The 21,786-nt window shown below is 56.4% G+C and overlaps 2 protein-coding genes across 6 annotated transcripts; both read left to right on the top strand.

Moving 5' to 3' along the window:
- The first annotated feature begins 104 nt into the window (after positions 1-104).
- On the top strand, positions 105-15,459 carry LOC134172137 (rho GTPase-activating protein 6-like). Of its 4 annotated transcripts, none has more exons than XM_062634994.1 (12): positions 105-2,713; positions 3,406-3,514; positions 4,904-5,059; positions 7,345-7,407; positions 8,473-8,717; positions 9,324-9,519; positions 9,993-10,048; positions 10,501-10,651; positions 11,747-11,895; positions 12,502-12,672; positions 13,513-13,610; positions 14,609-15,459. In XM_062634994.1, exons 3-12 carry the CDS (start codon positions 4,945-4,947, stop codon positions 14,745-14,747), a joined length of 1,383 nt encoding a protein of 460 aa, XP_062490978.1. In that variant the 5' UTR covers positions 105-2,713; positions 3,406-3,514; positions 4,904-4,944; the 3' UTR covers positions 14,748-15,459. The 4 variants fall into 4 exon arrangements, with proteins under 4 accessions (XP_062490978.1, XP_062490977.1, XP_062490976.1 ...); XM_062634993.1 differs by lacking the exon at positions 3,406-3,514 and adding an exon at positions 13,926-14,074 and having other exon boundaries at positions 14,609-14,748; XM_062634992.1 differs by lacking the exon at positions 3,406-3,514.
- A 2,009-nt stretch (positions 15,460-17,468) lies between these two features.
- LOC134172135 (regulator of cell cycle RGCC-like) lies at positions 17,469-21,467 on the top strand. 2 transcript variants are annotated; one of them, XM_062634988.1, is made up of 6 exons: positions 17,469-17,573; positions 17,846-18,001; positions 18,481-18,561; positions 19,038-19,100; positions 20,141-20,189; positions 21,458-21,467. In XM_062634988.1, the coding sequence occupies exons 2-5, from the start codon at positions 17,848-17,850 to the stop codon at positions 20,146-20,148; spliced, it is 306 nt and encodes a 101-aa protein (XP_062490972.1). In that variant the 5' UTR covers positions 17,469-17,573; positions 17,846-17,847; the 3' UTR covers positions 20,149-20,189; positions 21,458-21,467. The 2 variants fall into 2 exon arrangements, with proteins under 2 accessions (XP_062490972.1, XP_062490971.1); XM_062634987.1 differs by lacking the exon at positions 21,458-21,467 and having other exon boundaries at positions 20,141-21,191.
- The last annotated feature ends 319 nt before the right edge of the window (positions 21,468-21,786 follow it).

Raw genomic sequence — 21,786 nt, 5'->3', positions numbered from 1 at the left:
CACCATTTTCCCTGCTGATGGTTTAATGGGTATGCAGAGGTGGAGGCCATGTCTGCAAGAGCCGGGTGTGATTCTGGCTGTGCCACTGGTGGTCTGTGCATTGCAGAGCCAGTCTGTAAATACGGACCCTGCTGGCACCCATCCCTCAAACACTGGCATGCTGCCCCAGGGTCACCTCCAGCCAGCCTGGATTTATCCCTTTCCCCCTTCAGATCTCTGAGCCCTGCTAACTCCTGCATGAAGAGCCTTTTCCCCCTTAGAGACAGCAGGTCTGATGCTGGTTTGACTGACCCATAACCAAAAGACCCCACATTCTACTGGTGACACCAGGCTTGGAGCTAGGTATTGATACATTGGCCCTTCCCATTTCTCCCCTCATCATTCCCTGACAGAGAATATTGCTTGTGTTCCTGATGCCTTTAACCACTTGTCCCAAGGCCCTGAAGTCTCTCTCGGTTGCCCTTGGACTTCTTGCTGAACTTCATCCCTGCCTACCTGACAAGTCAATAGTGGATAAGTGAGGGCTGTGCCAGGGTGGGAGGCTGCTTCTTCACATCTTTAGCCCAGACCCCAGGGAGGCAGCCGAGCTCCCTGAGAAGTGGGTCAGCTGTGCATGGTGGGCCTTTCTGCTCCCCTCAGAAGAGTTCTGTGACCGTGACCCGTCTTTTCTCCTCATGGAAGTAGTTTTGACAGGACATAGGCTGACTTAACCTCGGTGACTCCTCCAGCCATGTCCTCATTATTGTTGGTTCCACATGCAGAGCCTTGTGCCTGTTGTAGGTGGGACCTGGTGGGGTCATCATGGAGAAGACATGCCTGCTGTGCTGTGCTGGAACCTGTCACCACTGCCCCCATCCCTTCAGGTGTCAGAGGACAAGGCAGTCTGTGTTCAGCACGGACCTTCCCTGAGGAAAATCAGGGAAGGAACTTGAGAAAATAGGACTGTTAGAGGCAGTGGGCAGAGCGCCCAGGACCTGGGGCTTGTTCTTGATGCTGCAGCCAGAAGGCATCAGCTGGATGAGCCGGGCACAGTGGCTGGATTTACCCTGCAGTGTGGAAGCAATGCAGCAGAAGGGCTCGTTGGGTTTCATTCCTCCAGCATGTTGGATGCAGGGAGGACATGGGATTTGGACAGGCCACCTTGGCGAGCAAGAGCTGTCCTGGGGCCTGGTTCTGCCATTTCATGTGGACCAGGCAGTTGTTCAGTGGGGAAGCAGGAGCTGGGACCTGTGGAGTGATGGCTCCATGCTGTAAGAGCAAGTGAGGCTGAATGGGGCTGGGGACCTGCTGCTTCCTGTCTCCAGGCTTTCTCCACCCAGGTCCATGGGAGGGACTGGGGTTTCCCTGACATCTTATGTGCTCTTGGCCACCAGGAGAAGTCTGTGCTGCAAATGGGTGCCCTGGATGGTGAGGAGGCAAATGGGATGCTGTTGCAGGTACCAAACCTCCTCTGTCTCCAGAGAGAGCTCTGGGATAGCAGCAGACACCTCCTGGAGCTGGAGCTGCAGGTGAGGGCCCCAAGCAGTGCTCCATGTGCAGGCAGCAGGAATGGGTGAAGGGAACCCGTCCCGTCGTCCCTGCTCTGGCACCCAAGGCTTGCTCTATGAAAAGCAGGTGAAAGCCCATCTAAAGCAACATGCTCAATGGTTGTGTGACTGCGGGGAACTTGTATTTTTGAGAAATAAATGTTTTTATAGGCAAATCTTGGTCCTGTTTCTTTCTTTTTTCTCACCCAGCTTGCATTGCTGGCCCTGGGGAGGGCGGTGCGCCATCCTTGTTTCTGTCAGCATGGAGCTCCACTGTCCTTGTAGTAAATTCCAAAAGGATTCATAAATGTCAGGCCAGCAAACAGCTGCACAACACTCCTGCTTCCTCTCCAGTCTCTTTGACTCAACAGGCAGCGAACTGGAGGTCCATGATCCCCCACCACTTCCTTCCGAGCAGATGGAGTTTGCTGCTGGTGGCAGTATTTGGGGTTGACACCTTGTGCAGCACAGCTGCACCAGCTCATACTTTGTGACAAGGATGGGTACGCAGGGAAAATGCAAGCTCTGGAGCAGCCTGTGAAGGGTTTCCCATGCTTGTACTGAGGGAAGCAGGTTGCTGTACATGCAAGGCTCTCTGGGGTCTGTAGCCCACATGTGCAGCACGTCTAGCTGTGAGCTTGTCAGTGCTGGAGCTTTGCAGGGCCCTGTGGTCCTTGGAGCTGTGGTGGATGTGGAGGGTGGTGTCTGGAGGCCCTGCCTGCCTGCAGCAGGGGTTTGGTCACTGTGACAGCTGTGAAGGAGCAGCCAAGGTGGAAACCATCCATTGGCCCTCTTTGGCTGATTTCCCTTTCAGGTCTCATCTGCCAGAGCAGCAGATGCTTCCTGGGTGCCCTGGTCTGACAGGGAAGAGTGGGGAAGACATGGGATGGATTGAGCAATCATGGATCCCTGCCAAGGCGCAGACACTGTCAGGCGTGGGAAGTGCTGATCCTTCCCTCTGCCCCCGCCCTCCCACTCCACACTGCTTCGGGCTTGCTCTGTTTTGGCAGGAACCCACATTCTCATCACCCCTCTCCTCCCCTTGGCTCAGCTGCAGCGGCTCCTCCCGGCTCCTCTTCTCCTGCCGGCACCAGGAACATTCCCCTGCAGGCTGTAGGACCGCTGCTTGGAAACCCATCGCTGGAAGCAGAGAAGGGGCCCAGGGTGCTGCTGCTCCTGCATGGAAGGTAAACCTCATCCCTCTGCTCCATCCTACTGCTGCTGAAAATGGGGAGCAACTGCAGCTCCTTGGGAATGGAAGGGGCCGCTGAGCTGAGCTTTTCCCATGAGATTCCCTTAAATAAGCCCTAGTCCTAAAAATAAGCAGGGGAAGTCATTGCAGAGAGGAAGTGCCATGTTAGCACTGCCAATGCCATGTTAGCACTGCCAATGCCATGTTGGCACTGCCAATGCCATGTTAGCACTGCCAATGCCATGTTAACACTCACCGTGAGAGGCAGTTCGTTCCTATTCTCGAGTTAGTGAGACTCCTCCGGCAGCCCCCACTGAAGGGGATTTGCCGTACTCTGGTTCTGCTCCTTGCTGGAGCCCCAGTGCCTGCCCAGGCTGGAGCGAATTCTGCCCACCTGGGCTCCGTGGGGCATCACCCACCTCGGGGCAGGGGCAGCCACGGAGCTGCCAGCCAGGCTGGTGGTTGTCACACTTGTGTCAAGCAGTAAGGGCAGGGTTTTGGGGTAAACAGTTGAAGTGTGAGTTCATCAGACAGCAGGAGATAGTGGCCCAGGGCTATTCTCAGAGTGTTTTATGCTTGGGTAGTGGCAGATAAGCAGCAGCTTATCTGCCCTGTCTTCTCCTTCCTGCTTTCTCTCTGTTCTGCTCCCTCTCCTAATAGGGGTTTCTCCTCCTTGCCCCACGGCAGCTGCATTCTCCCTGACTCTGCATCCTCCCTGACCCCACTCTGACCATCCCATCTCAGGCTGGGCTGTGCCTGTGGGTCTGCCCAAGCTGTGATGGTCACTTGCAGCAAGGTAATTCCCTTCCGTGTATCTGTCCCGGGGTTTGTCTGTCCAACTGCATCACCTGCTGGTGGCCGAGCTGCTCCCTCCCTGCCTTGAGGCTGCTGCTCGGCGCTGCTGCTGCTCTCCCTCATTCCTGGTGTGGCAGGAACAGGAGCTATTGCAGGCTAGTGGAGACGTTCTTCTCTGTCACAGCCGATGTTTTACCTGTGCCCCCAGCTCTCCCAGGGCAGCTCATGTTCCAGGATCTTTGCTTGCAAAGCTTGGCTAGACCCGTTAGTTAAAGACTGACCTCTTCCATGTAGCCCTGTTGAGACAATAAAATCCATTCCTAAAGGGCTGCTGCTTCCACAGATTTCTGTCCAGGGGGTTAAAATTAGGGAAGGCTGTGCCTGGCACCCACAGCTGCTGGCTGAACTTGCCCTGGGAGGGAGAAGGCTGAGGGATGGCCAAAGCAACCTGGGGAGCCTAAAGGACAGCCCCTGGTGCTGTTTAATGATGAAAAAGCCCCTTTTTAAGCCAACACAAATACCTGCATGGGCTGTGCCCCGCCTGAAATGTAACTGGGTATCATGACTCCCAACCCTTTGGTAACGTAGCCCCTGAGCTTCAGACTCGGTCAAGTCTGGTGCTTCGTCTGCTGACTATCGTAGCTGCCGTGAAAGCAGGATCACACCAGTTCTAACGGGATGAGTTACCCCAAGTCCAGTGTGTGAGGCAGTCGTGGGCACCAACAGACCCAGTTTTAATCGTGTCGTGGTGATGGGCTCCCGGTTGGTGATTTCCAGGTATTTATTTTTGCCTTGAAGCCGTCTGTGGGAAGGCTTCTTCAGAAGCCTCTGCTCTGACCGCATCTTCCTGTGCCCGCGCTGTAACCGCAGCCCTTGCTCCTCTTCACTGCTGCTCTTTGCCCTTTGGGCAGTGGTGGGTTCGTGGGTGCCCAGGCCGGTGCAGGGCTGGGGCAGCACCCAGCTCTGTGCTGGGGGTGCAGGTGCTGGGGCGGCGCTGCTCTCATTTACAGGACATGAGGCTCAGTGCCAAGTGTTAAGCTAAGAAACAAACCGATGTAAAGTGAGGGGAAAGGCAGAGAGGAGCTTGTGGGGAAAGGGGAATGAGTGTGGCCTGGGGGGATGTGAGCTGCTTTGTAGGCTTTAGTAGTGTTTTATGACTTAAATCCTGAAGCTCCCTTCAGAGGAAACCCCTACACCCACCTCTGCAGAGTGGGAGCTCTGGGTATAGCATCCACACACCCAAAAGCCATCAGCAGCTGAGGGCTGTCTCCACATCCCCTGCATGTGCAGACACCTTGCAGCGCTCCCAGCAGCTCCTCCTGTCCTGCTCCAGCTCCTCCAGTTTCTGCCCTGTGCTCCTCACTCTCCTGTCTTTATCTATGCCTTTCAGAGCCCTTCATCCCTGCTCTGCTACCAGGGCAAAGCACGGACATGCAGCCTGTGCCCCTGCACAGCCTTTCGGAGCTGGAGAGAGCCAGTCTGCAAGAGATTGCCCTGTACCAGCTGCAGGAGAAGCTGCTCCTGGGAGATCTGAGCCTGGCTAAAGGTAGGGAGTGGGTGAGGACGGCTACCGCTGAGGGAGGGGAACTCTGAGCCATTCGTGCTGCTCGTCCCCATTCCCGCTCTTCCTAACAAGAAATGTTTATGGAAAGGCTTTTGTGTCACATTTTGGTCCATTTTATATTTTTTCCCCTGCTTTGGTTTGAGCGTTAAAGACCTCATCAGCCTCTTGAGGAGGGTTTGTGTGTCCATAGGAGTGTGAGAATGTGACCTTGCCTGTTGTCTGCCTCTGAACCCCTAATCCAAACCAGATGCAGAATGCCTTGGCAAGGTCTTCCACTGGGACTGTCTTAATGCCCCTGAGATGGGATAAGCTTTGCTTCTTGGATTGATGTTCAGCCCAAAGTCCTGATGCTGGAATGGGGTTTATGCAAGGCTAAAGACATGATACTGAAATTAATGGACAGATAAATATAGAAGCTCCAGAGGGACTGAGCTCCTCTGAACTGGCCTACATAGACAGAGGCACGGTCTGGGTTCCTGTAGCTGCCATCTACACATTAACCAGGCAAGGACAGTGAGTGGGGGAATAACTGACTCCTTGCCAGGTTCACTCCTTACTCAAGTGGACAGAACACCTTGAAACGCCTCCTCTGCCCCAGGCTGTGTTTTGCCGTCCCAGTAGGGCAGGAGATGCTCCCCTCTCATTCCCAGAGCTCTCAGTTGCTCCAGGGCTGCAGCACCAGTGACCACTCTGCCTTCGAGTCCCTGGGGACTCAGACCACAAACATCCTGCTCATTTTGAGCTGTGAGATCCCATTCTCAGCAATAGCCTGCAGCAGCAGCTTCTCCAGTGCAAAACTTCCAGCATTCCCTTTTAAGTGTGCTGCATTTTGTCCAATGAGCTCCTCTTCCTGTGGGATAAGTGCAGGGATTGCAGTCCTTGCCTCATCCTTGTGTGTGTTTTGCACATCGCTCTTTGTGCTCACCTGGTTCCTGAAGGAAGCGGTTGCTCTCGGGGAATCCCTCCTTCCCTTTCTCCATCTTCACAGCCTTTAGGTTTCTACCTGCTCATTGTTCTCCTTGGCTGCGAGGCAGCGTGAGAGGCTGAGGATTAGGTGTGGAACTATTGCACCTGCAGCATCAGTTTCCTATCCCAGCATTGTAAAGGGAAATTCATGATGTTTGGAAGCACCTGAATTAGGGCTGCATGGTCTCCATTTGGCTCCATCCATCTGTGTGCTTGCCCCCAGCATCTGCCCACACAAAATTCCTGCTGCCTTTCACAAACAGCCATTGCACAGTTGATATTTTCATTAACAAAAAGGCGTTAAGCACCTCTTGTAATGCTTGTGTCTCCAGGCAGCTTGAGGCTGAGCGTTTACAGTGTGTGCCCCCTCACTGTGAACCAGACTTTGGGCAACCTTCACTTAGCTCTGGGTTGTTCTTTGTCTTCCTGCTGTGTCTGGTCATTTGAATGGAACAACACGGTGCTGCAGAATGACTGATGTAGTGACATGCACGTGCTGCTCATACCGACTGCTATAACTTGCCTCTAAATCTTACACCATAACCCAAACAACTACACAGGCTGTTTCTAGAAGAGAATTCCACAGGAATGAGCACAAGCCAGAATAGGGCAATGTGCCCTGGAAGGATTTAAGGGAGGCTGTGAATGAGTTTTCAGTTCACTGCTGCTGGCTGCTGCCCCTGGATGTGCAACATGGGAATGCTGAGGAGCAGCACGTGCCTCCCCAGGGCCAGATGGGTTTCCGGTGGGATGTTTTGTCTAACTGTCCTTGTGCTCTGTCAGACATTCCCAAAAGCTTTTCCAGGGCTGGATTCCTTTTTTCAGTGTGGAGACCAGGCCTCGGAGGATGAATTAGGGCATCCTCTAGGGTCATTAGGCAGTTGCTAGAACATCATCATCAATACCGAGTCATGTACAAGGTGCATACAGAATTGAAAGGTGGCCAGAACAGGATTAAGCTGCAGCCTTTGGGCAGCTGAAGTTTTCCTGCTGCTCTTCCACATGTGAGAGCCCATCTGGGCCCCTTGCCGTAGCACTTCCTTTCACTCAGGAAGGATGGTGCCAATCTCTGGGGCTGTTTCCTGCAGGTGGCTGAAACAGCATCCTCTGGGCCATGGCAAACAGGGTGCTTCAGGCATCCTCTGAGCCACGGCCACAGCAGCCCCACACCATCCGTCCACCATGGGAGGTGCCTGTGGCCATGCTCTGGGGCGAGGGGGTGGAAGGCAAATGGCTGTAAGGGGAGATGGTACTAAACCAGCCTAATGATGCAGAACCTTTGCTTTCTTTTCTCCTCATAGCCAGACCTAAAGGCAGCAAATCCATCCGCCAGAAGCTGGAGAGCTTCTCGAAGGAGAAGAAGGGTGAGCAGCCCCCCTGTGCCCATGCCTGGTCCCTGCTCGCAAGTGGAATTGGTGATTTTTGATGGGAGATGCCCACATTCAGCAAGAGCTATGTCCCGTGTTGGCTGTTCTCCAGAAGGGGTGTAATGATACATGTAGAAGCATGAGAGCATCTGAAAGGGATGTGTGTGCATGAGCTGTAAAGCTGTACACACATCACTGTTTCTATCTGCTCATTTTACCCCTGGTCTCGCTGCTTCAGGGTCTGTTTTACTGTGGATGTTAGCCATGAACCTGGGGAGAACTGAAGTGCACAGCCAGTTGGGAATCATGAACGGGGTTGGGTTGAAGGGGCCTTAAAGCTCCTCCAGTTCCACCCCTGCCATGGGCAGAGGCACCTTCCACTAGAGCAGGTTGCTTCTGAGGAATTCACTGATTTTCCTCACACCAGCACAAAGTCCTCTGGAAAAGTCATTTGGGGACAATGCTATCAACAGTGACAGTTCTGGGGCAGACGTAGCCGAGGTTCTTACACTGGAACTGGAGGTTAGAACTTGTTGAGAATCTTTTGCATCAAATACTTCTGGTGATTTATAAAGCTTCCACCTCACAGACACTATGAGGCTGTAACCAGTTGAAAGAAGGAAAGCTCAGGAAAACTGGGCACAGGTTGCAGCAAGCCCGTGGATGGAGGCCAGTTTTCCTGGGTCACCTTCCTCTTCTTCCCTGTCTCCCTCTCTGTGCCCTCCTGCTCAGCTCCTGCCTGCCCTGCACCCTGAGTCCCACCACATCGTGCCCTGGGGATATTCTTCCTGGGTGCTCCTGGGGAGTTTTAGGAGGAGCAGGGAGCAGGAGGGGACAAGGGCACTGATTCAGGGCTCTCGTCCTGGATTCATGCTACAGATCTTGTCATGTATGGAACTGGTTTTATTTGCTGTCCTCTCCACTCTCCCTTCACAGTATCCTGGTATTCGCTCTGTCGGTCCATTCTTCTACCCAGGCACACACAGCCCTGGCACTGGGCTCCCCCTCTTCTTTCCTTTCCTGCTGGTGACACTTCTCTGTTGCTCCCACGTTCTGCCCTAGACTGCTCCCCTCAGACCTTCGGGATCCCGCTCTCCCAGGTCATCGCCAATGACCGAGTGCACCGGCAGCTGCAGGAGGCGGTGAGGAGCAGCCGCCGGCTCTGCCTGGAGGTGGAGGCGACCGTGAGGACATTCCAGGCCCAGAGGCACCAGAGGATGGGCAGGAGCCTCGTGCCCTGTGGGGCCCTCCCTAAGGAGCCGCTTCCCCCTGCTCTGCCCAGCAGCGAGTCCTGGCGCCAGCGGAGGGTATGCAGTGAACTGGGCGGTGATGGTGCTGGGCTGGGGGTGCTGAGCTCCACAGCCAGTGTGGCTTAGGGTCTGGTCTTAATGGCTGTGGTGCTGCATGCTGGTCTTGTCTGCCCTCAGGGACATGGGGTGCCCCAGCTCCCCCCAGAGGTGGGCTGTGAGGGGTGGGACACTTCACTGCCCCTTGTGGAGCCAATGTCACCAGAAGCACATGGCCAGCCAGCCAAAACCTTCTCCAGAGGGAGACAGGGATAGGAGGAGATCCAAAGCCCCTCTCCAGGTTTCCTGTAGCCCCTTTAGGCACTGGAGCTGCTCTAAGGTCTCCCCTCAAAGAGCCTTCTCATCTTCAGGCTGAACCAGCCCAGCTCTCTCAGCCTGTCCCCATGCAGTTTTCCTCTCTCCTCATGTCTGCCTGTGGCATAGGGTCTGCTGCAGTAGCAAGGCTTTCAGAACCACCTTGCACTAGGAGCAGTGCACATGAAGCAATATTCTCTTGACACCCCGGAGAGGCTCTGCAGACCCCTGTGTCCGTTTGGAGGTGATGCCTCCCTTTCCTGCAAGCTTTGAAGGCTGCAGAGTGGTGGAACCACCTCTGCTCCATCACAGGGCGCGATGTCCGTGGACTCCATCACTGACCTGAGTGACAACACCTCCAAGCTGCTGGAGGCTCTGCAGTTGTCACACCCACATGAGCTGGGTCCAGGGAGGAGCCTGGGCAAGAAGAAGGTATTGAGCCTCAACCCCATCACCTGGCAGGTCCCACGGATCGTGGACAGATGCTGCAAACACATTGAGATGCATGGTAAGTACATGGGTCCCACAGTGGGTTCGTAAAACCCATCCTGCATGGTGGGCTGGGGATTCCTGCCCTGGCCGTTCCCCAGGATGCGAGGAGGGAGTTGATTCCTGGGGCAGGGAATGCTCCCAAAACCTGGGAAGAGTCCTTTGGACTAGGTGTAGCATCTGGGCTGAGAAGGTGTATCAGTGACACATCTCCTGGTGTTAAGATCTGGTGTACTCTGGCCTTAACTCCCCCTGCAAATTCAGTAGCTCACAGTGAATAGAGATGAGGCTTCCTCCCTGACCCACAGGCAACCCCAGAAAATCTTATGGCTCCAAACCCCTTCTTCTTACCCCCTCTGCTGGGAGTGGGATGGATGCAACCCCTCATGGACAGTGCAGGAGAACCACATCATGATGCTGAGGTGCTCCCAGGACTGCTCAGGGTAGTGGACAGCAGTGGGGATGCAGAGCACTCACTTCTCTGTCTCCCAGGGCTCCACACTGTGGGCATCTTCCGAGTCGGGAGCTCCAAGAAAAGAGTTCAGCAGGTAAAGAGACATTTACTGCATCTTCCATGGCGGTGCAGCATCCAAGGGGTGGATGCTTGTGTGGGTGGGGAATGAATCCCAGAATCCCAGAATGAGAGAGGTAGCTTAAAGCTCCTCCATTTCCAACCCCTGCCACAGGCAGGGACCCCTTCCACTGGAGCAGCTTGCTCCAAGCCCCTGTGTCCAGCCTGCCCTTGAACACTGCCAGGGATGGGGCAGCCACAGCTTCTCTGGGCACCCTGTGCCAGCGCCTCAGCACCCTCACAGGGAAGAGCTTCTGCCTAAGAGCTCATCTCAGTCTCCCCTCTGGCAGGTTAAAGCCATTCCCCTTGGCCTGTCCCTACAGGCCCTTGTCACTGTGGTAGCTCTGAACAGGAACAGATCCTGACAGCATGGCTCATATAAAGAGGAAGACCTGGCTTTGCTTTATTCTCATTTCTCCCATCTTTAAGCTGAGGGAGGAGTTTGACCGAGGACTGGACGTGTTCCTGGATGAGCATCAAAGTGTTCACGATGTGGCTGCTCTGCTCAAAGAGTTTCTTCGAGACATGCCGGATCCCCTGATTCCCAGAGAGCTCTACTCAGCCTTCCTCAGCACAGCCTGTGAGTACTGGCAGTGCAGAGCCTCTGCCCAGCCCATCCTCCACTGCTGCTTTTGTAAGGGGGCAAAAAGGGAATTTTCTTCCTGAGTAATTCCCTGGTGCACTACCAGCTCCCAGCACAACTCTGTATTGCTGAAAGGTGCCTTGACAAATCCTTGCCCTCCACATTCTGGGTGACTGGGTTTCTGGGCAGTCTCCACAGTTTCCAGAATTGCTCTTCCTTGGTCTCCTTCACCGCCTCCTTGTTCTCCTTTTGCCATCCTTCTCTGCTCAGGTTTGATTCTCCAGATCCTTGAATCCCTGCTTCCACATCAGAAATGAGCAGCTTGTCACCAGGCTGTGCCATGTCAGGGGGGCAACAGGGCACATGATGTGGGAACAAGGGTGTGCAGGGATGTAGTGGAAGGTACAAAGCAATCTTCTGCCCTCAAGCTCAGTTTTCTGAGCACAGAGCACACCTGCGCTGTGAAGCAGGAGTGTCAACTGACATTCTTACTGAAATCACCCCAGAGCAAAGGTATGGGACTGCACATGTGTCTGCTGGTTGTGGGCACACAGCATGGAGCTTCTTCAGGATCAGTATGACATGAGACTGGGCATATCTCAGCATGGGGTATCCTTAGGGAGGTCAGGAAAATGGGGATGAAAAGCAGGGCAGTACTGCATCCTGGCTGGAAGTGGCTGCAATGGCTTTCCTTTGGTGTCTTTTACTTGGAGTCCTAGACATGGAATTTGCATTATGGAACCTGAGCCTGATCTCTTAAGGTTTTCTGGCCTGTAGAGGGTTTCTGCTCCATTTCTTTGCCCAGCTTCTGCTTGGCTCCCACATCCTTCCTCACCCTCCTTCACCAAATCCGCTTGAGAGCCGCTGGATTAGTGACGCGCTGCTGGCTCACGCCCTTGCGGATGCTGCCCTCCGTGCTTTGGGGTTGGTTGTTGATACCTGGGTTGCACGCATCCCTCTGCCCGCGGGCAGTCAGTGACTGCGGGGCCGTGCAGTACCACCCGCAGCCCCTGCGGTGGGAGCCAGCCCTGCCCGCGGCGGCCGCCTGTCCCCGCGGGGCCGGAGGACCGACGGGCTCCGCTCTGTGCGCAGCCATGGCGGGCACGGCCCAGCTGGGGGCGCTGCAGCTGCTGCTGTTCCTGCTGCCGCCGGGCCACAGCGACACCCTGCGGCGGCTCCTGCTCCTGCTGGCCGAGGTGGCGCGGCACGCGCGGGGCTCCCGCCGCCCCGACGGACGCGAGGTGAGGCTGCGCGGCCCCGGCGGGCTCCGTCCGTGTGCGCGGTTCGGGTTTCCCCGCTCCGGGGTGGAGGGTGTGTGTGTGTGTGTGTGTGTGTGTCTGTCTGTGTGTGTGTGTGCGTGTGCGCGTGTGTGTGTGTCTGTGTGTCTGTGTGTGTCTGTCTGTGTGTGTGTGTGTCTGTGTGTCTGTGTGTCTGTGTGTGTCTGTCTGTGTGTGTGTGTGTGTGTGCGTGTGTGTGTGTCTGTGTCTGTGTGTGTGTGTGTGTCTGTGTGTGTGTGTGTGTGGGTGGGTGGGTGTTTCTCTGCCGATCTGAGCCCGGTCTGTGGCTCGCAGGCGCTGGTCTTGTCCCGGAGGTGACAATAAGGATAAAGGGGTGTTGTCTTTCGGTGGCGGTGGTGGAAGTGGGGGACGTGAGGATGGAGGCTCTGATGTGCGGGTCTCTCCGGGCTGGCTCTGCCACGGGCTTAGGGAGGACCGAAACTGGAGCCGTATTAACACCCTAGCCTCACCCAGCAGCTCATGTTCCTGACCAGGGGGGTGAGGCTATCCCGGGACCTCTCCTGCCGGTGCATCTATAGCGTGTGATTTCCTTTCATGGTTGCCTGCCAGATTCCTGGGAATAAAATGACAGTTTCAAACTTGGCCACGATCTTTGGTCCCAACATCCTGCAGAAAGAGAGGCCTGGAGAGAAAGACGCTGCTGCTATGAGCTATGAGGACAGCGCTGCCGTCATACTGGTGCTCCAGAGGCTGATTGAGCATCACGAGACCCTGTTCATGGTACGTGTGGCTTCCTCAGGGCAGCTTCTCTAGGCCTGTCCTTCCCCTCTGAACAATTCTAATAGGAGCAGAAGGAAGGATAGATTCACTGCCCCGCTCCAGTTGGCTTGTGAAAACGGGATTCATTCCTCATGGCAGCTGTAAATATTAATTTGGGATGGCTTGTTACTGCATTGTAAAGGCAGAGCTGAGTCGTGCCATGAACAGATCCCCTCCTCTCTGTCACTTTCCACCCCAGTGACATCTGACCAAGCTCATTTGGGGCAGGAAACAGCAAGTGCAGGAGCAGCTCCTCTGAACTGATACCCCCCCCAAAGTCCCAGTGAGGGGGGGAAATAAGAGGAAGAAATGGGAGACCCAGGAAGAGGGAAGCTGTCCCCATGGGATGCAGTGCAGGTGGGCACCAGGTGGTCTTGTAGCTGAAGTGGCTGCTCTCCTTGGGGACAGCCCATGGGGCCTGTGCAGCTCTCTGGAAGCCCCAGCAGAGCTCTCTGGGTTAGCAGGAGCATACACTGAGCATTCTTCCTGGCCCTGGTTTTAGGAAAGGACCCGGGAAATTCCCAAGAAGTACCAGAAATGTCCACTCCCTGCGGGTCTGTGGGAACATGACACTTCAGCTCCCAGAAAAGCCTTGTAGCAACAGTCAGGTCTGCAGGGAGCCAAAGGAGCAGGACTGGTGTGGGGAAAGCAGGGCCGAGACCTGCCCAGGCCTGGGTGGTGCGTGGGAAGTCACCCCAGCACAGGGTGTCTGTGAGCAGGGATGGGCCTGGTGTCCCCTCGCTGCCCTCCCTGCCCTGCAGAGGAGGAGGTGCCACGAGCGTGTCTGTGTGTCCCGGGCAGGTGTCCCCCGAAATGCAGCAACACATCCTCAGGAGGCTCTTCCAGACAGACCCCGACATCATCAAGTACCTGCTGCGCCGGAGGCTCCGTGCTGCGCCGTGAGTCCCTGCCCAGCTGCAGGGGCACAAACCCTGCCTGTGCTGGCACCCACCGCTGAGACACAACCACAGAACCACAGCCTGGCTTGGGCTGGAGGGGCCTTAGATCTCCTCCAGCTGCACCCCCTGCCACAGGCAGGGACCCCTTCCACTGGAGCAGCTTGCTCCAAGCCCCTGTGTCCAACCTGGCCTTGAACACTGCCAGGGATGGGGCAGCCACAGCTTCTCTGGGCACCCTGTGCCAGCTCGTCAGCACCTTCACATCCCAGCTTTTCCATCCCTTGGAGCTTCTTACTCTCCTTTCTTCCTGCCCAGTCTGTCCTATGCTCCCTCCTTCACCCAAACCTACTCTGCACCAGCGCTCCCCCACTGCACACATCTTCGTGGGCCTCCACTGCTCCAGCCTCTCAGGACCACGCACTGATGCTCGCTCCATTATTGGCTCCATCAACAGCCTTCTCCAGGTTTTCCTCACCCTTGGTGCTGTCTGAACTCCTGTACACTTTCTGCCTGTCTTGTGAGCACGGGTCTGTGTGTGACTGCCAGCTAGGTCTGTACCTCTGCTTTTTGGCTGTGAGATAGGGAAGTCCCAGAGAGGCTCAGAGTTTGAGCTCATGCCCTTCCCTGTGAGTAAAGAAGGTGGAGTAAAAGGGTCTCATGTCCCATGATCTGAGCCCATGATCATGGCATGTAACAGAGGAGGTGTTTTGCTCCCCTACGGCATGAAGCAGGGCAGCTTAGCAGTCTTGAGTCTCCTTGTAGAGCTGGTGACTCCTTCAGCTGACATGGACTGTCCTGTACAAAGTAGGTTCCCAGAGCACAGACCTTAAGAACTGTAAGGTTACCTTATGCTCCTGCTGCTTGTCTGTCCTCACATCCCTTTTGGGACTGTCTGAAGAGATGGCAAATCTTTGGAGTCACTGCTAGAGGCTGTGTGGGTGTGAAACTGGCAATGGAAGCAGTCTGCAAATAGCACATCTCTCTCTTTTCACTTTTAGGAGCACAGAGAGTGAGGATTCAAGAGAGGAGCACGCTCCATCCCTGCTGCCAGAGTGCACCCGCAGCCTGGAGAACAGCTCTCTCTCAGCGGAGCTGTACAGCAGCATCTCATTCCTAAACCTGGACGTTGGCATCTAGCAGTGCTGGGCCAGCCCCTCTGCACTGCGGACAGGACTGGGCAGCTGGGCAACCCTACTGCATGAGCCACGTCCTCTGTGCCACGTCAGAGGAGTGGAGCTGTGACAGGAGCATGAGCACCTGCTGGAGCCCCTTTGCCACCAGCGGACAACCCAATGGCATGCAGGCTGGAGAGCAGCAGGCTGGTGTCTGACAGACTGGGGGATGCGACCTGGAGGTCCAAAACTGATCCCATCTGGTGTAGTTCCAGGCACTGGTCAGGCTGGCGGCTTACAGGGATGGGGGAGCAATAGCTTGGGGCCGAGCCCCGCTGTGCAGACGAGGAGGATACTGTCCTGACACTGAGTGGATGGGGAATGTTAGCAGGGCAGTGAGGATGGAAAATGCAGCTGGGGGTTTGGGATATCACTTACCACGTGCTGTTGTGTGGAGAGAAAGCTCTCCTGGAGCTGGAGGAATGCCCATGGAGCTACAGGAACAGCAACCCCGGTGCAAAGACACCCCAGCCTGCTCCGTTCAGACTGAATCACAGGTTTCTTCTTTGTTTTAACCCTATTTAAAATTGCTAATGTTACAGATAGTAAAACACTGTATCAACCCCAAAATACATGGCTGGTGTAGCAGGAGAGCACAGTATACTCTGACGACTATAAACTTCAATTTTGCTTAAATTCATATTCAGTAGGTTAGACCTTCTGATGTATTTTACACATTATGGTGTCATGATCTTTGGCTGTGAAATGGCTGGTTTGGTTTGTTCCTGCTTCTCAGGCACTGGAATTCTTGGCTGATGTGCAAATGTACATTTGTAGCTGATCTGGCGGAATCACAGAGATGGAATGGTTTGGGTTAGAAAGTGTCATGTTCAGTTGAGATCTTGCCTCCAAAGAAATGCAGTTGAAGAGAGGGCAGGCAGGTAGGATGATGGTGAGGGAGGGTGGGAGGGTGAGAGGAGGATCAATGCCTGGAGGAGCCTTATGGCTTTGGCCACATTTGTAACATCAGGAAGGTTGGTGGTGGATGCGGGAGCATTCCTGTGCCACTCATAAGAGGAGGAGGATGAGTCCCACCACAGCCTCAGCAGCATCTGCGATGGGTGGTCCCTCTCTCGGGTTACGGCAGCAGCACTGCTCAGGGGTGAGTTGTTTGAAAGGTCCCTTCCCTGTGGATGGGTACAGTTGGGGCAGGTGGAGAAGCAGTCGCTGGAGAACAGCAGAGGAGCATGTGCTGAGAGATATCTGCTCAGAGCCCCACAAGCAGTGATAAGCTCTGGAGCTGAGTGGTGCCGTTGGGTCTGCAGGAGTGGATAAACTCAGGGTACCATGAGCCTGCTGAAGGTTTTGAGGCCACCAACACACTTGAGCACCGTCTGTGTAACAGCACCATGTCCACACTGCTCTGTGCAGACATACTACAGGATTACACCACCTGCAAGAGCTGCACCTCTGGGGACCATCCACGTTCCTCCCAGGCAGCCTCTGGCATGTCAGGGTGACTGCTCCTCGGCCCACTGCCAGCGGTGGTGGTGCTGTTCCCATGTGGTGCAGTGACACTTATCTCCTGGCAGTCCTGGCAGCCTGAGGCCGTTACCAGCCATGTGCCGAGGAGGATGAGGTGTTCCCTCGGTGGTGGAGCTCTCGGAGCTGTTTCCAAGGTCCACCAAGAATTTGGAACCCAAGAAAAAAGCAGGTGATGTGGGCAGCCTTCCCTGCGTGGGATGGAGAAAAGCAGGCTCAGAGTGCACCTTATCCCCATGTTCCAGTATTTAGAGGGTGGCAGAGACTCCCTTTTTCATGGAATCACATGGAGAAGATGAGGGGTGATGGGCAAAAGAGGGCTTGTGGGGAAGCCCGCGGTCATTCTTACAGGGAATGCAACAATCCCTGTGGGGTCTTTGTACACATCACAAGGCTTAGAAACTGCTCTGGCTACCAACGGGGATATTGCTACGAACTCCACGTGAGGGCAGCCCAGCACTGAGAAGCAACAACAGAACCCAGGAATGGCTTCCTGAGAAGGACACAGGCTTTTTTCTCCCTCAAAAGCACCCTGTGCTCTCACTGCTGGGTGTGCGTCAGTATTTCATACAGTCCCAGCCTGGTTCGGGTTGAAGGGACCTTAAAGATCATCCAGTTCCAGCCCCGTGCCACGGGCAGGGACACCTTCCACTAGAGGATCTTGCTCCAAGCCCCGTCCAACCTGGCCTTGAACACATGGTGTGTTCTGTGGAGCTTAGTTAAAGGAGAGCAAAGACAAGTGGGAAACATCCTACAGGACTTCACATCCTGGTGGCTGGTGATGCAGGGAAGGAAAAGGGCACCTGGCAGGAATCGTAAAGGTCTCAAGAACATTTCCAGCTGAGGGAGAAGCCAGCCTGGCCCGGGATCCCACCATGCAGGGGACCAGCAGCACTAAGGAGGGAGCTGGGGTGGGATGGAGGCAAGGAATGGGCGGAGGCAGGGCTGGGACGGAGGGATGCTGCCGGCAGCTGCCCGCCTAGGGTGGATCCCCGTGGCTGGGTTTAGGCCGCCCAGCTCCTCGGGACCAAGGTCCTCAGGCCCCTTGTCCCCACCTCCGCGGGTCCCGGGTGTCACGAGATGAGTTCGGGGGGGGGGGGGGGAGGATGTCATCCCTGGTCCTGCCGTGGGGGGACAGGGGAGATGCCGCCCCGGACCCACGGTGGCAGGGGATAGGTGGGAGCACTGCGGTGCGCAGGGGAGGGGGCTCCGGGACGCTCCGCCCAGCGTCCGGGGCGGCCCCGGGGTTAAAACGGCCGCGATCGGCGGAGCTCGCGGTGCCGCCGCCCGGACCGGAGCGCGCCTGACAGTGAGTGCTGCGCCGTCGTCTCCTTCCACCCCCCCCGGTCCCTCCGCTCCCGCAGGGCTCTGCACCGGGACCCCCTGCTGGGACATTCCCGGGAGCGGAGGGAGCGCGGGGCTCCGGCGGCAGCTTCTGGCCGTGTCCTGTTCCCCGCCACGTGCGAGCGCGGCCCCCATCGGCTCTTCCCCGCAGACCCGCGGGATTCCGCCGGTGCCGCCGAGCTCAGCATCCCCGGGGCGCCGTGTGCCGGTGCTGCCTCAGGCTGACCTCGTCCCCAGCGATGGCCGACGAGCTCTGTGACCTGCTGCGGGAGTTTGATGAAGTGATGGAGGACTTTGACAGGGGCCCCGCGCGTCAGTACGAGCAGCATCTGGAGGAGCTGAAGAGGAAAGCAGGGACCAGGGTGTACGACAGCGGCATCGATGAGCTGGAGAGTGAGTCAGGGCTGGGCAGCGAGGAGGCGTCCTGGAGGGGATGGTGTCCCTCGGGATGGAGCAGCTTTGGGAGCTCTGGGGCAAACCTCCGTGGCAAACTACCGAGCTTCCTGCTGGTCCTGCCTCCGAGTTGCTCACCTGGCCCATCGTGGGCATGGGTTGCTGACCCAGGGGCTGCCAACATCTGCTGCATTGGCTGCTGCAGAATGGCACAAGGGTTGAGATAACCCGAAGCTCAGAGGGAGCTGCTTCATTATAATAACCCTGGCTGTGCTCAGGCAACCTCTGGTGCTGTTGGACCTGGCAGAGCAGCTCAGTTTCCTTTTCCCAAGTAGTCCTCATAGCAGGGGCAGAGCAGATGGGGCAAGAGCGAGGGTGGACCAGGGCTGTGTGCCATGCGCATGATCAGTCCCTGCCCCTGCAGCTTTATTATAAGGTGCCTGTGGCTATGGCTGGTGACTGACGCTTCACAACTGCAGGTACCAGCTCGTCCCCAGGAAGCAGCCTCAACTGCAGCGAGGAGGACCTTAACACCCCAGCCAGTGCTTACCCCTCCAAAGGTGAGGCTGAGCAGGCTGTCTGAAGGGCTGTTTGCTGGGGATTCCCCCTCACGTTTGTCTCAGCTCCCCGGCTATGGGCTGGCCCCAGGAGGGGTGCTGGTGGAGCCCTACTGGATATGCTTTGGGGCAGGAAATGCTGTGTCTCCAGGCAGAGTTAGTCCTGGGTTTCTCCTGCCCATGCTGCCTTCAATAGCATTCTCAGCTCTGAGGTGTGTGTGCAGACAGGAGCATCCTGCAGCAGAATGGGTGATGTGGAGCTACCTGGGGGTGTGTGGCTGGGATTACTACTGAACTGTGCAGTTCAGGTCCCTGTTGTGGATGCAGCTCCCAAACCCCCTCCCACTGCCCTCAGGCAGCCCTTGGCTGGCACAGGCACAGCAGGCAGCTGCAGCAGTTGTGCTTGGAAGCAAGGGGTAGGATCTTTTCTTTCTCATGTTGGGGAATGGGAGAGACCTGACTCTGTTTCTCTCCACCAGCAAAGCTTGGTGACACGCAGGAGCTGGATGAGTTCATTGCAGACCTGGATAAAGTGCTGGAAGGTACAAACACAGCTCGGATCCTGCTGTTCCCTGAGCCAGTGGGGCAGGACACTGGGATGGGGCTTCTTCATCACCTCCAGCTTGGCAGAGCCTGGCCCAGCACTGCTGCCAGCGAGGCTCCGGCTGCAGCGTTAGAGCCTGGGTCTGGCTGCAGGTGGGATCCTTCTGTCCTTTCTTTTGTTGGGGGCTCACCTGGATGTCCCCCCCATCCCTCTCCAAGTGCTTTCAGCTGGGACAGGAATTCCACTGCAGAAAGGTGCCAAACAGCACAATCTGCAGAGCTGTTGGCACCTTCGGAAGGTTTGCAGACCCTGTGGCTCTGCCCTGCCTGCAGCATCTCTGTGACTGCTGCACGGAGGGTTCTCTTTGCTATGGGGGACGGTGAGGAGATGGAAAAGTGTGTTTTCCCCTTGTGGCATTCCCCAGCCTGCAAAAAGTCAGCTCTGTGGAAATATCCCATCTGGAGGGAGGAAAAGGGAGGATTTGGACTCGATAAGCACCACTTGACGTGTGCCTGTGGAAGTGAAACTTGTGCATGTGCAGAGCAGGAACTGCTCCCGAGGGTGTCTGTGGTGGCCGAGGGGGAATCCCAGCCCATGGCCAGGCCCTGCTGGGGCAGGTGGTGGTGCTGTGCTGGCATCTCCACCAGCTCTGCCCTGCCATGGGGGTCTGCTCCCTGCTAGCTTCCTTGCTGGGGAAGCTGAGGCAGAGGCTGTGCTCCCTCCCCAGAGGGGTCCCCGGGTGACAGCCCAAGCAGGGAACTGGATTTAAACCAAATGAAGCATTTCCCTCTAGGCAGGCCCCACAAGTCGCAGTTCCCAGAATCTGTTCCCTTCCCCAGTGCCCAAGATAAGGTGGTGGCGAGTGAGAGGTGGTGCTGTTGCTGGCGCTGAGCCCTCCTAAGAGAACAGGAGCCCCCCAGCAGGTCTCTGCTCTAATCCTGCTGCTGGTGCTGCCTGGAGGGGTGCGGAGCACCAGCAGCCTCCTGCCCCCAGTAGCCATCTCACCAGTGTTCTTCTCCCCCCTTCACTGTCCTGCAGAGATGTGAGATGTGGTTTCGGTGGTGACTTTGGAGACGAGAACCTGCAGATGAGCCCCGTGTATTCCTCATACACCCTCTGCTTCTGCGCCCCTACTGCCCCACCGCCTGCAGGGTGACGCCCTGTGCCAGCCACCACAGACTGCCGCAGCTATGGGGACCCTGCTCCACTCCCGCAGGATTCTGCCAGTGCCGAGATGAGGAGAGCTCTTGGTGGAGGATCACAGAGGATTCCAGACTGTGTGTTGGGAGGGACCTTACAGCTCATCCAGCTCCAACCCCTGCCACGGGCAGGGACCCCTTCCACTAGAGCAGCTTGCTCCAAGCCCCTGTGTCCAACCTGGCCTTGAACACTGCCAGGGATGGGGCAGCCACAGCTTCTCTGGGCACCCTGTGCCAGCACCTCAGCACCCTCACAGGGAAGAGCTTCTGCCTAAGAGCTCATCTCAGTCTCCCCTCAGGCAGGTTAAAGCCATTCCCCTTGGCCTGTCCCTCCATCCCTTGTCCCAAGCCCCTCTCCAGCTTTCCTGCAGCCCCTTTAGGCACTGGAGCTGCTCTAAGGTCTCCCCTTCAGGAGCCTTCTCCAGCTGACCCAGCCCAGCTCTCTCAGCCTGGCTCCAGAGCAGAGCTGCTCCAGCCCTTGCAGCATCTCCATGGCCCTCCCTCTGGACTTGCTCAGCAGCTCCACACCCCTCTCTTACTGTTCCCCCAAAGCTGGATGCAGCACTGCAGGCTTTGCCCATCTCTTGTGACTTGGGGGGTCAATGGAGTCTGTGCCACTGTTGAAGCCAGAGGAGAACCCTGGCTGGTTTTGAGGAAGATGAGCATGCAATGCGTCAGCAAGAATTTGGTGTCCCCTCCTGGGTCAGGGAAGCCTTTTCCCGTGGCAGATGTGTCACAGGCAGTGACAACCACTGCTGGCCCTTTGCTTTGCACAAGTAGCCTCAAGCCCGACCCCTGCCTGTGCCCCAGCTGCTGTTGTAAATAGTGTAAAAAGGCTGTGGCTGTATAGGGATGTGTTTGTATGAAGGCTTTGGAAGTGTCTGCTTGTCTCTGTGTGTGTCCAGTCCTTTTCTGTGGGTAAACCTGAGCCTTTGCTTCTCTGGAGCAGCCCCAAGAGCTCTCAGGGAGCTTGGCTGCTCCAATGGGGATGGATCCAGCCAGCCCAGACCCGGATGGAGAGCAGGAGAGGAGGGCTGGAGCCTTGTACTGGAGGCTCAGGAGCTGTAAGGTGGACAAGTAGCCTTGGCAGCTCCTCAGATGTCCCATCACATGGCTTTGGCTTCTGGAGTATGTGGAGGTGCAAGAGGAGGACGGGCAGATGAGCCACTGCCTGCTCCTCTTGCTCTGCTGGCCCTGTGCTTGTGGTGCTGCAGGACCTGCTCTGCTCCTGTTGATGCTCAAAAGCCACCTACTTTGCCCTAAAGATGCATTACAGAGAGTATTTCTTGGTTCACCTACAGGAACAAGAGGCAAACAGGGCTCCCTTATGCAGAGCCGGGTTGTGGGTATGTTCCCAGAGTGCTGGGAAAGGCTGTGGTGGGTGATGCTGCTCCAAGGGTCCCAGTTCCTGATGGATGTGCCCTGGTGATGCTTCCTCTGGTTACCGCCCTTCGCAGCAGCCCCAGGAGCAAGTCCCCAGAGGAT

The sequence above is a fragment of the Pezoporus occidentalis genome, unplaced genomic scaffold (assembly GCF_034315485.1).
Source record: "Pezoporus occidentalis ecotype Australia unplaced genomic scaffold, CSIRO_AGI_Poc_V1 ctg441, whole genome shotgun sequence".
Lineage (NCBI taxonomy): Eukaryota > Metazoa > Chordata > Aves > Psittaciformes > Psittacidae > Pezoporus > Pezoporus occidentalis.
This window is presented reverse-complemented; position numbering and strand designations above follow the sequence as displayed.